The 12,017-nt window shown below is 45.4% G+C and overlaps 1 protein-coding gene across 1 annotated transcript in view; it reads right to left on the bottom strand.

Annotated features, from left to right (window-relative positions):
- Positions 1–12,017, bottom strand: part of LOC106599727 (PH domain leucine-rich repeat-containing protein phosphatase 1) — an 85,617-nt gene that overhangs the window by 22,737 nt on the left and 50,863 nt on the right. Inside the window, exons 2-4 of the mRNA XM_014191031.2 lie at positions 5,114–5,310; positions 3,621–3,746; positions 963–1,111 (exon numbers count right to left, since the gene is read on the bottom strand). Coding sequence (XP_014046506.2) covers positions 963–1,111; positions 3,621–3,746; positions 5,114–5,310 — 472 coding nt within the window. The remainder of the gene's footprint in view (positions 1–962; positions 1,112–3,620; positions 3,747–5,113; positions 5,311–12,017) is intronic.

Below are 12,017 nucleotides of genomic sequence, written 5' to 3'. Positions count from 1 at the left end.
GCCTCGTATAATGTTGACGGTCCTGGCACATATTCAGACAGGATCAGACAGGCACATGCACACACTACTCTAATCGGCAGTGATCAAGATTCTGTATGCCCTAATTCTGCCTTCAACCAGCCTCTCTGTCTGTCTCTCTCACACACACACACAACCCAATATTCTCTCTCACGCACACATACAATCCCCCACTCTCTCTCTCTCTCTCATCGTAGACTACAAGGACACTAATATACAGACACACTTGCACGTGCAGTTAAATGACAAATCATCTTCTAGATTTCTAAGACTGTGACAGGCGCGCACACACACACACACACACACACACACACACACACACACACACACACACACACACACACACACACACACACACACACACACAGTGTACAGTACATCTTGGCTATGTGCTTTAATCTGGGGCCAGATGGTGCCCACTGAGCAGTACTGAGAGGGAGAGTGAGGGAGCCAGGCCATATTAAAAGCCTCCCTGCAGAGGCAGACAGGTCTGGGTTACCCTACTAGACTCCATCCACTCCGACTGTCCAGGTCAACTCAACTAGGCCCTGTCCTGTCCTGCCCATCCCAGCCCAGGCCAGCCTTACCCTGCCCAGCTCTGCTAGGCCTGGTCCTAAGCAGCTCAAGTCTGCAAAACCAAAGGCCACTGCCACTGCCTTGCCCACTAACTGACACTACCCCATTCATGCATCTTAAGCCCAGCACTATTCTGCCAAGTCCACTCCAATCTAGGCTAGTTCAGTCTAGTCTAGCCCAGTCCAGCTCCAGCCCTACCCTATTTGTGACCCAGTCCAACTCTTTACTAAGCCAACCAAGCCAAACCATGCCATGCTCAGATCTGTCCAGGCAGAGCAACTTAACCAGGCCAAGCCCACCCCAGCCTACCCCTTCTTGAGACCCAACCCATCCCTGAGTGCCCAATTCCCCTGGACCGTACCACCTACCTCTGTAGCTGGTGTAGACGGTGGTCTGTGGGGAGGAAGTTGTGTTTGAGGTTGAGATGGGTGAGGTCCTGGCTGTAGAAGAGGTTGGGAGGCAGCTGCTCCAGACTGCAGCAGGACAGGTCCACAGAGTTGATCCTCTGGGACACCATCTGATCCACCGGGGGAGGGGAGAGAAAGGGGAAACCTGGTGTCAAACATAATTATCCCGACTCCGCTGGGATGTGTGTGTGACTGGGGGGGTGATTGTGCATTTATGGGAGGATTGTGTGTGTGTGTGTGTGTGTGTGTGTGTGTGTGTGGCCTAGGGTGGTTATTAACAGGTCATCGATAGGTCAGGAGTCTTAAGATTAGAAAGGCAGGAAGTCAACCGTGAGTGAGACAGGACAGGACATAACAGACCACCTCATGTTATTTACTGTATCTCCCGTATATCTACTGTATATCTACTGTATATCTACTGTATATCTACTGTACATCTCCTGTACATCTCCAGTATATCTACTGTATATCTACTGAACACTTAGTCCAGTTCCACTATACTCTCCTTACTACTATACTCTCCTTACTATACACTCTCCTTACTACTTGTAATCTCCTTACTACTAAACTCTCCTTACTACTATCCTCTCCTTACTACTATCCTCTCCTTACTACTATAATCGCCTTACTATACTCTCCCTACTAGTAAACTCTCCCTTACTACTAAACTCTCCCTTACTATACACTCTCCTTACTATACACTCTCCTTACTATACACTCTCCTTACTACTATACTCTCCCTACTACTATACTCTCCCTACTACTATCCTCTCCCTACTACTATCCTCTCCTTACTACTATCCTCTCCTTACTACTATCCTCTCCTTACTACTATCCTCTCCTTACTACTATCCTCTCCTTACTACTATCCTCTCCTTACTACTATAATCGCCTTACTACTATCCTCTCCTTACTACTATCCTCTCCTTACTACTATCCTCTCCTTACTACTATAATCGCCTTACTACTATCCTCTCCTTACTACTATCCTCTCCTTACTACTATCCTCTCCTTACTACTATCCTCTCCTTACTACTATAATCGCCTTACTATACACTCTCCTTACTATACACTCTCCTTACTACTATACTCTCCCTACTACTATACTCTCCCTACTACTATCCTCTCCCTACTACTATCCTCTCCTTACTACTATCCTCTCCTTACTACTATCCTCTCCCTACTACTATCCTCTCCTTACTACTATACTCTCCTTACTACTATCCTCTCCTTACTACTAAACTCTCCTTATTACTAAACTATCCCTACTACTATACTCTCCTTACTATACACTCTCCTTACTATACACTCTCCTTACTACTATACTCTCCCTACTACTATACTCTCCCTACTACTATACTCTCCCTACTACTATACTCTCCTTACTACTATCCTCTCCCTACTACTATCCTCTCCTTACTACTATCCTCTCCTTACTACTATCCTCTCCCTACTACTATCCTCTCCTTACTACTATCCTCTCCCTACTACTATACTCTCCCTACTACTATCCTCTCCCTACTACTATCCTCTCCTTACTACTATCCTCTCCCTACTACTATACTCTCCTTACTACTAAACTCTCCTATCTACTAAACTCTCCTATCTACTAAACTCTCCTATCTACTAAACTCTCCGTACTACTAAACTCTCCTTACTACTATCCTCTCCTTACTACTAAACTCTCCTTACTACTATAATCACCTTACTATACTCTCCCTACTACTATACTCTCCTTACTACTATACTCTCCTTACTACTAAACTCTCCTTACTATACTCTCCCTACTACTATACTCTCCTTACTACTATACTCTCTGCTATACTCTCCATACTACTAAACTCTCCTTACTACTATACTCTCCATACTCTCCTTACTACTATACTCTCCTTACTACTACACTCTCCTTACTACTACACTCTCCTTACTACTACACTCTCCTTACTACTATACTCTACTGTACTCTCCAGTTACACTATACTCTCCTTATTATACCCCCTATTAAAGTGTTTCCCTACTCCAGTCCTCAAGTACCCCCAACAGCACACCTTGTAATCCTGGACAAACACACCTGATTCAACTCATTGAGGGCTTGATGATTAGTCGACAAGTTGAATCAGGTGTGTTTGTCCGGGGATTCTCAATAAAAATGTGTGGTGATGGGGTCAATCGAGCACTGGAGATGGGAAACACTGCTCTACTTTACTATCCTTACTGCTACATTCTCCTTACTATACTCTCGATTATACGCTCCAGTTCCACTATACTCTCCTTACTACTGTACTTTACAATACTTCCCTTACTGAACACGGTTAACTAGCTACTCTCCAGTCCGTGACTACTGCTCATGCCACTCCGCCTCCCAGTCCTACAGTAGGTTCTATTCTGAGTGTTCCCCTGGGCTTCCATGACACGCTCGTCCCTGATAATATTTATAAAATTGGTTTCCTGGCTTTGGCCTACTTCAGTTAGGATGAGAGAGAGGAGAGTGAGCATTTGTGTGAGTGAGTGAGCGTATGAGTGAGTGAATGAGTGAGAGAGAGAGAGAGAGCGAGAGAGCTACTGTTTCACCCCGAACTGTACTCCTCTGCATACACACACAAATACACACTGACGTACCTTGGCTGCGTGTCGGTGCCAGCGCAGGTGTTCTGTGAAGCTGTCAAAGCTGACGTAGTAGGTCTGGCTCTGGGACCCTGCTGAGCTGAACGCTAGGCAGTGGCTATGCTTCTTCACCTCCTCCACCTGTACACACACACACACACACACACACACACACACACACACACACACACACACACACACACACACACACACACACACACACACACACACACACACACACACACACACACACACACACACACACACACACACACACACACACACACACACACACACCCACCCCACGTTAGGCCAAGAGACAGCATTAACAAACACACACCTTCAGTTCACACCTCCAGGGGAAGTCACACATTCAAGATAACCATTGTCGGAAAACAAATCGCCAGTTAAGACACGACAACGACAACAGACACGCCTTCAGAGTCAGACAAACAAGATAAACAAACCTGTAGGGCTATTGACTGAACAAATATCGATTGCATACAGAAAACACACATACCTATAGAACAAAATAACACATACAGCATCCAGGGATTTTATTCAGTACACAAGACAGTCCCCGTTTTTAAAATGGCTTCCATGTTACGGGCCATGGTCATTTTGGTGATGTCATTCAGATGTTCGTATTAAAACGGCCTCAGGCTGCAATTTCCCGTCAAGCGTAAACATAGACATACACGAACACGCATATACAGTTATGAACGCACGCTGCGGAGATGAATGGGAACCTAGAGATCTAGAGCTCGTGTCTTGACATGACATGATATTTGAGCTGTGGTTGCGGTGGGATGTGGGGAGTCACAGTCCTTTATATGGCTAGATATAGTATGTGGCAGGCTGATAGAAAGACCCTTTCAGGAGGGCCCTTAGGGCTTATTCAATAGGCCTATCTGTCCTTCCCTGCTGCAGATACACAGCCATAAAGCCATAAAGGGATAATAGTCATTAACCAAAGGCTCCCTCCCTAACTTCCTTTTTTTTGGAATGTGAAATCCCAAGCCAGAAAATGTATTCGTGAGGATCCTGCCTAAACTAGGCAGATCCACGATAAGACTTTTAAATTAGAGGACAAAGTGAATAAAGGCCAAACAATCCATTTAGGGTATAGAGTACTTAATGTGGAGAAAGCAGATATAAAATAAGGATGTTGGAAGATTAAACATGGATTTGCAACGATGACTTATTGGCCCTTCACCAGGACTCTGTCACAGAGTTGATTAAAGACTGTTGATTTGATTTTGACTATTGATTTAGCTCTGTGATTACACACTGATTAGACGGAGTCAAGAATGAAGACACATGGAAATGGAAAGCTGGTGATGTAAGAGTAAAGTAAGGTTTGTGGATGCCACATTGGTGTCATAGAATTAGAATGAACTTTGTGATTTTACTTCCTGGCGTGGCTACTCTCAATATGGCTGCCAGTCCACCCAGTCACAGAACATTGTCAGTAGTGGCAGTAACAGCAGTCCTGTGTCTTACTGTACCTTTCCTCCGATGAGGGGCAGGATGTGCATCTTGCCCGTGTGGCTGTCTTTGACGGAGGAGACAATGAGGCAGGTGCCACAAAGGATCACCTGGCGTCTGGTCCAGCGGTTGACTGGCAGCTGGAGTTTCCCTTTGCGGACATTATACGTCCCCGACAGTTGCACGCGTTCCGAGCTCTCGATGCTGTGGGGCTTTCCTGGAACACACACAAGGAGAGGGAGTTAACATCGTTAGAATCCAGCTAACTCAACACACAGAAGAGAAGGAGCGAGAGTTAGCATACAGCTAACTCAACACACAGAAGAGAAGGAGCGAGAGTTAGCATACAGCTAACTCAACACACAGAGGAGAGGGAGCGAGAGTTAGCATAGTTAGCATTCAGCTAACTCAACACACAGAGGAGGGAGCAAGAGTTAGAATAGTTAGCATTCAGCTAACTCAACACACAGAGGAGAGGGAGCTAGAGTTAGCATAGTTAGCATTCAGCTAACTCAACACAGGGCCAGTAGCACAGAGACCTGTATACTGGCCCTGAATCTAACTCAAAGCTAATCAAGTGACATAGTAATTATGATTTACTATAAAGCAAATAATGATAATTTTGTTTATTTACATACTGTACATACAGTATATTGTCAACCCTGAGAGATATGAATAGTTAAATAGCGTAGCAGCCTAGCGCTCAGCACCCAGTCAAATCAATGCTGTGTTAGCATAAGCGCTAAAAACAGTCACAGTCAGCACTGATGCCGCACTCTGTTAGCATACGGCGCTGAATAGCTTTTAGCATAGCATTAAACACAACAGTGATAGTCAGATAATAGATCGGATGATGCCAGGTGCTGTCCACTAATTCAACACTAATTTCTTAAGTCATTCTTTGAGCTGTCTTTATTCCCTTCACCTATCGGTTCATCTCCTCTGTGACGTGTTCCCTCGTTCTCTCCGTTACCCTGCCAAATGGCTTATTTATCAAGTTGTTCTGTCAATCAGTCTGCCCATCTGTCTTTTCTGTCTCTCCAAAACATCCACCTGCTCTCCGTCTTGCAAACTGGCCTGCCAACTCTCTCTCTCTCAACCTCTCTCGCATTCTTCTCCACTTGCATGTGCCTCTCTGTTCTTTTCCTATCTATCTATCTATCTATCTATCTATCTATGAACAGAATCTCTGCCGACCTGTACACTTGTCTTTTATTATTCATGTCTCCACCATGTGTGCTAGGCCAAGACGCTAGGCCAAAGCATCTGATGTAGAATGGACACGACCCCAGGCCATAGAAAATGACTCACATATTACTGTAAACAACAGTAAATCACTCCTACCCTCTACATCTCTTCCATCCACTCCACACTGGGTTTATGAGGGAGAAGGAGCTGCTGCCGGTAGTGTAGTAGGGTAGGGTAAGTACACATGCGGACAGAAAACAACCCCAGGTCAGAGAGATACAGGTAACTTCCAAAATAATGGAAACACTTGAGTAAATGAGGTATACATTTTTTTTTTTTTAAATACAAAGTATATTGAAAGCAGGTGCTTCCACACAGTTGTGTGCAATTAACATCCCATCATGCTTAGGGTCATGTATAAAAATACCCAGTTGCTACCTTGGCTAGAAGAGATCTCACCCACTGGGCACATACTTTTGATTTACATGGTTGAGTTGTTAACTAACCGTGAGTTAATTAAGCAATTAACATCCCATCATGCTTAGGGTCATGTATAAACATGCTGGGGTAGGCCATTATTTTGGCTACCATGGCTATGCTCCCATAGGAGAGGGTACGAGTGGTCACTGAAGGGTTTGATGAGCATGAAAACGATGTAAACCATATGCCATGGCCGTCTCAGTCACCAGATCTCAACCCAAATGAACACTTACGGGAGATTCTGGAGTGGTGCCCGAGACAGCGTTTTCCACCACCATCAACAAAACACCAAATTATGGAATTTCTTGTGGAAGAATGGTGTCCATCGCTGCGATAGTTCCAGACACTTGTAGAATCTGTGCCAAGGTGCATTGAAGCTGTTCTGGCGGCCCAACACCGCATTAAGACACTTTATGTCGGCGTTTACCTTATTTCGCCAGTTACGTAACCCACTGTAAACCACTCCTCCATCTCGCCCATCCACTCCAATCCAGACAGGGATAGAGAGAGCTGGTGGGGTAGTACTATGGGGTAAGTGCTAAGTACCAGGACAAGCTCTTACAGCTCTGAATAATTCAACACAGGTCTCTTACACGCTGACGGTTAGACTAACACGAGAGAATGCTGTATGACACATGGCCCAGGGCTAACGCTTTTAGCGTCGCTTTAAAACTCCCCCAACTGGAGAACACTACACACAAGTTACCTACTCTATTGTAGGGAGCTTACAACCTAGCGACATCCTCATAAGGTTCAGATCTCTTGGCGTAATGGCTAAGGTGTAGGGTTGACAGTTGCAAGGTCCCAGGTTCAAGCCCCGGTCAGGACCAATGTACCCTCAAAAGATTATCGCCACTGAGCAAGTTTCAGGTCACTTTGAGCGCAAAGTGTGGTGTTCAATGTAGGCCTACATTCCATGAGACTTGTGGATAAAAACATGCATTGCTTGACATGAACCTTTTTAGCCACTTGTCTTTCAGATAAGGTGACTGAAAATGTTGTTGTGTTGTTTGACGCAAGAAACCACTTCCCATACCATTATTACAGAGAATCAGACAAATTATGCTACACTCTGCCTATTGGCTACTTAGCTTATTCAAGCCTGCCTCAAAATACAACACTGCCTCATTAAGACAAAAAAAATCTCTTTACTTGACTCTTTTCAAAGATGTCTACAAATGTACACGTTTTGTACTCTTGTAGGAAGAAATCACTCCCCTATTGCTGACTACAAAGGATCTATAACTGGGCTAATAATTCACTAACTAGCAAAGGATATTAACAAAATGTTTACACGTGGCTACATGCAGCTCTCACTTTGATCTCAAACCAAGCGCATCTACTCACGACCGCTCATGCTGTAAACACAGTCCAGTTCAAAGTAAATTGCACAGATCCATATATGCCAATGGTCTATTTGCATATAGGCCTACTACAGCTCTGATTGTTTATGTGACACCGGTCTGTGTAAAGTACGGCTGAGTAGTGCGTGTCAATGCACTTGGCAGCAGCTAATGGGGATCCATAATAAATACAATATAGAATCCTACTCCGACGCGTTCTACCTACAACAAAATCTCTTGCATAGTTCGTTTTGTTTCGGTATGTTGCATTGAAAGTGGCTAATATTGCTTTGATTCGATCACAATTGCCACAGTAAAGGGAAACGTTGATATTGTTTACAGGGAAAACTGTAGAACAATGGTCACCAACCTTTTCTGAGTCAAGATCACTTTGAGTCAAAATGCAAGCCGAGATCTACTGCTCAGAATTTTGTTTTTACATGACTTAAAAAAAACATAAGCCTATGCAACATTAACCAATTAAAAACAGTACTGTAGCAAGGAGGTTTGTGCAGTAAGCTAAATCCCCAATACATTATCACCGCAAAATGGCTTTGCTTGAATTGCCCTGCCAATGAAAGCATTGTTGTTTGGGCCATTTAAAATATATATAGATATTTATTTTTAAATGAGGAAGGCACCGGTAATGATTGAGCATATATTTAAATAATGTGCTTTTTATTTATTGTTTACTGTGCAGATGGTGCTTGCATCTGATGGTCAGTCTCAGCAGAGGGAGAGAGCAGCAGACTGAGGGTCCACCTCTCAACATCCCTTATGATGTTCTTCCACTGACACTGACCAAAAAGGGACATCGTCTTACGGCTAATGGCGAAACTCGAGTCGCACTGCATTATTTCTGCCTCATGCACAAATTCATGTTGCGACTCCTATGAACAGAGAAAGTGAAATATCTCTTGATATTAAAAAGACCCAAGCCGCTAATAATAACAACACAATCCTGTAGATACACTTTCCTACTCATGCATTACTGCCGCACTGCTTGTTGAAGCGCTGAGTGGAAATAGGAAGAACGCGCATTTTATCGCTTATAAAAGTGTTGAATACAAAGTGTTGACGGTGCTGAGTGAGAACTTAAGCATGAACTCATCTCTTTGCTGTATTCGTTGACAGTCTCTCTCTAGTCGTGGTTTTAAAACGTTTAGAAATCTCACCGTATCAACTTTGCAGTATCTTTCTTTAATGGCTGCTACGTTACTGCAGACACGGTCGTCTGAGCCATCCGATTGGCCAGCGGTAGACCCGTATTGAACTTGATTTGCTCTCTGGGCCTGCTGGTAGGCAGAGTTTGTATCTTTAGACACATGCAATGGTTAAAAATGGCAACAGTTTGCCTACCTAGCCCCTTCTTCCACACAATATGTACCTGGCGCTTTCAGTCTGGTCCTAAAGCAACTGGGAACAGTGCTTGTGCCCGTTTCTAGCTCATGATACTGTGAAGTAGACTTGATATTGTCAGAGACTAGGGTTGAAAAATAAATTCACTAAGGAAGTGCTCATGTTCTGAAAAACAGACTCTGGGCCCAGGGCAAAGGGCTATATTTTAATATGAGCTACTCTGATCAGCACTTTTTTCCCTGCTGTATCATTACTATGCAGTGACCTTTGAGCCATGCTTGCTTTGGCCTCATTTTCACGCTGAAATCAAATCAATAACCGACTTTGCAAATGGACATCTGCCTGGTTAAATACTGAGCATGTGCAATGCAGTACCTTACCACATGGTCAGAAGTGAGACGCTACGACAGAGCTCAGACTACAGTACAACCCATTTCATTTTCATAATTGAGTTTGCGAGTCGGATGAGAAATTATTTGAACAGACAAGTTATTCACCAGCTTTTAGCCTCAATACGTCACACTGGCAATCTCACTATATCTAGGACTTTGTTGGAACACGTTCTCTCCCACACACACACACACACACACACACACACACCTTCCACACGCATGCGCAGACACACACACCCAACCCCCGCCCTCACACACTGATTCAGTGACAGTGATAAACCTCCTCTATATGTGATTTGGGCTTTATTGTTCGCCTGTATGAGGACGGACCAAAACAGAAACAAACGTTTTAAAAAGGGGAACAATATGGAGTGGTGCAGTAGAAAGCCCTAATGATAACAGTGGGCCTAAAACAGCCTCTGTCTGCCCGGGTGTTGATTTGCCCTGGCGGCTCCTGTAGCTCTCCCTCCCCACCCAGTCACATGGACACAGTGGACCAGCCTGTGTGTAGACCAGACCACTACACCGTCTAGGTTAGTTCAATTGAAGGGGAAGAGTGGGTGGGTGGGGCTCCCACACGAGCATCCTGTTTACATCGGATCTACACAACCTCTTGACATCACAATGATAATATGGTTATGTAGTGGTCACTTTTAGTCTCATGCTGGAATCAAACCCACAACCCTGGTGGGGGCAAGAACCAGGCTACAGCCAACCGAGTCATCGGGACAAGGACTCTATTTGTTGTCCCAGGCCAGGAGTCTATTCAATTTAAAGGTTTGAGGATGGAAGCAATGCAGGGGATAGGGTTCGGGTCAAAAGGACACTATGGTCTTGGCTTGTTGTGTATGTGTGTGTGTTTGGAGAATGAGGTGCTTTCTTTACCTTGTGAGTGCTATGGAGAAAGGGACCTTTTTTAGTAAATTCGATTGGTGGATTCAAATAAAGTATTCAAAATATATATGTGTGTGAGTAGGGAGAGGCGTGTGTTTACTTTAGGGTGTTCACCACCTAGCGGTTTATCAAGATGTCTTCCTTCCCCAAGATCAGGAAAGGCCACGGTTTCCCCTCTCCGAGCCAACACACACACGCACGCAAAGAGGAACTGACTTCCAAACCCCACCAGCTCTGCTTGTTGACTAAAGAAAAACAACGGTGGTGGGGCGGACAGTGGTGCCGTTTCCCCTACTGCGGATTCCATCTTTAATAGAGTGTAAGGCCTTCCCCCGTGTGATAACTAGAGCACTTCCAGAACCACCTCTCCTCCTCGCTACACACGTGTAATCAGGCTGACCCCCCTAATGAAACAAGACACTGCAGCACACATACACTTCTACCACTGGGTCTGGGCTCGCCGTACCTCAGGGCTCTGACCAACATGACACACTGGGTCTGGGCTCGCCGTACCTCAGGGCTCTGACCAACATGACACACTGGGTCTGGGCTCGCCGTACCTCAGGGCTCTGACCAACATGCCACACTGGGTCTGGGCTCGCCGTACCTCAGGGCTCTGACCAACAAGACACACTGGGTCTGGGCTCGCCGGACCTCAGGGCTCTGACCAACATGACACACTGGGTCTGGGCTCGCCGTATCTCAGGGCTCTGACCAACAAGACACACTGGGTCTGGGCTCGCCGGACCTCAGGGCTCTGACCAACAAGACACACTGGGTCTGGGCTCGCCGTACCTCAGGGCTCTGACCAACAAGACACACTGGGTCTGGGCTCGCCGTACCTCAGGGCTCTGACCAACATGACACACTGGGCGGGAATGAGAACAAGCCCGCTTACTTACAATGCAATACATGCTAAGGTGCTGTGGACTGGCACAGATGACGTATGGGTTGTAGTGTAGAGGAGGGTTTGTGTTCAGGCTATAACTGGCTCCTTGCTGCCTGGCCTTGGCTGCCTTTCACATCTCCCTGCGTCCCAAAATAGCACCCTATTCCCTACACAGTGCACAACCACTGATCAGAGCCCGATGGGTCGTGGTCAAAAGTAGTGCACTGTGTTGGGAATAGGGTGCCATTTGAGCCGCGGGCCTCTGTCTCGCCTCCTGTATGAGATTGTTACGATCTGAAGTGATGTATCAAGGCCCTCCTTGCTACTGAGGAGCTGTAGAGACACGTCACTGTCAAATAGTGCTAAAAATAACACATAC

This window comes from Salmo salar, chromosome ssa03 (genome assembly GCF_905237065.1).
Source record: "Salmo salar chromosome ssa03, Ssal_v3.1, whole genome shotgun sequence".
NCBI lineage: Eukaryota > Metazoa > Chordata > Actinopteri > Salmoniformes > Salmonidae > Salmo > Salmo salar.
Note: the sequence above shows the minus strand (reverse complement) of the source record. Positions and strands in the feature narration are given on the sequence as shown.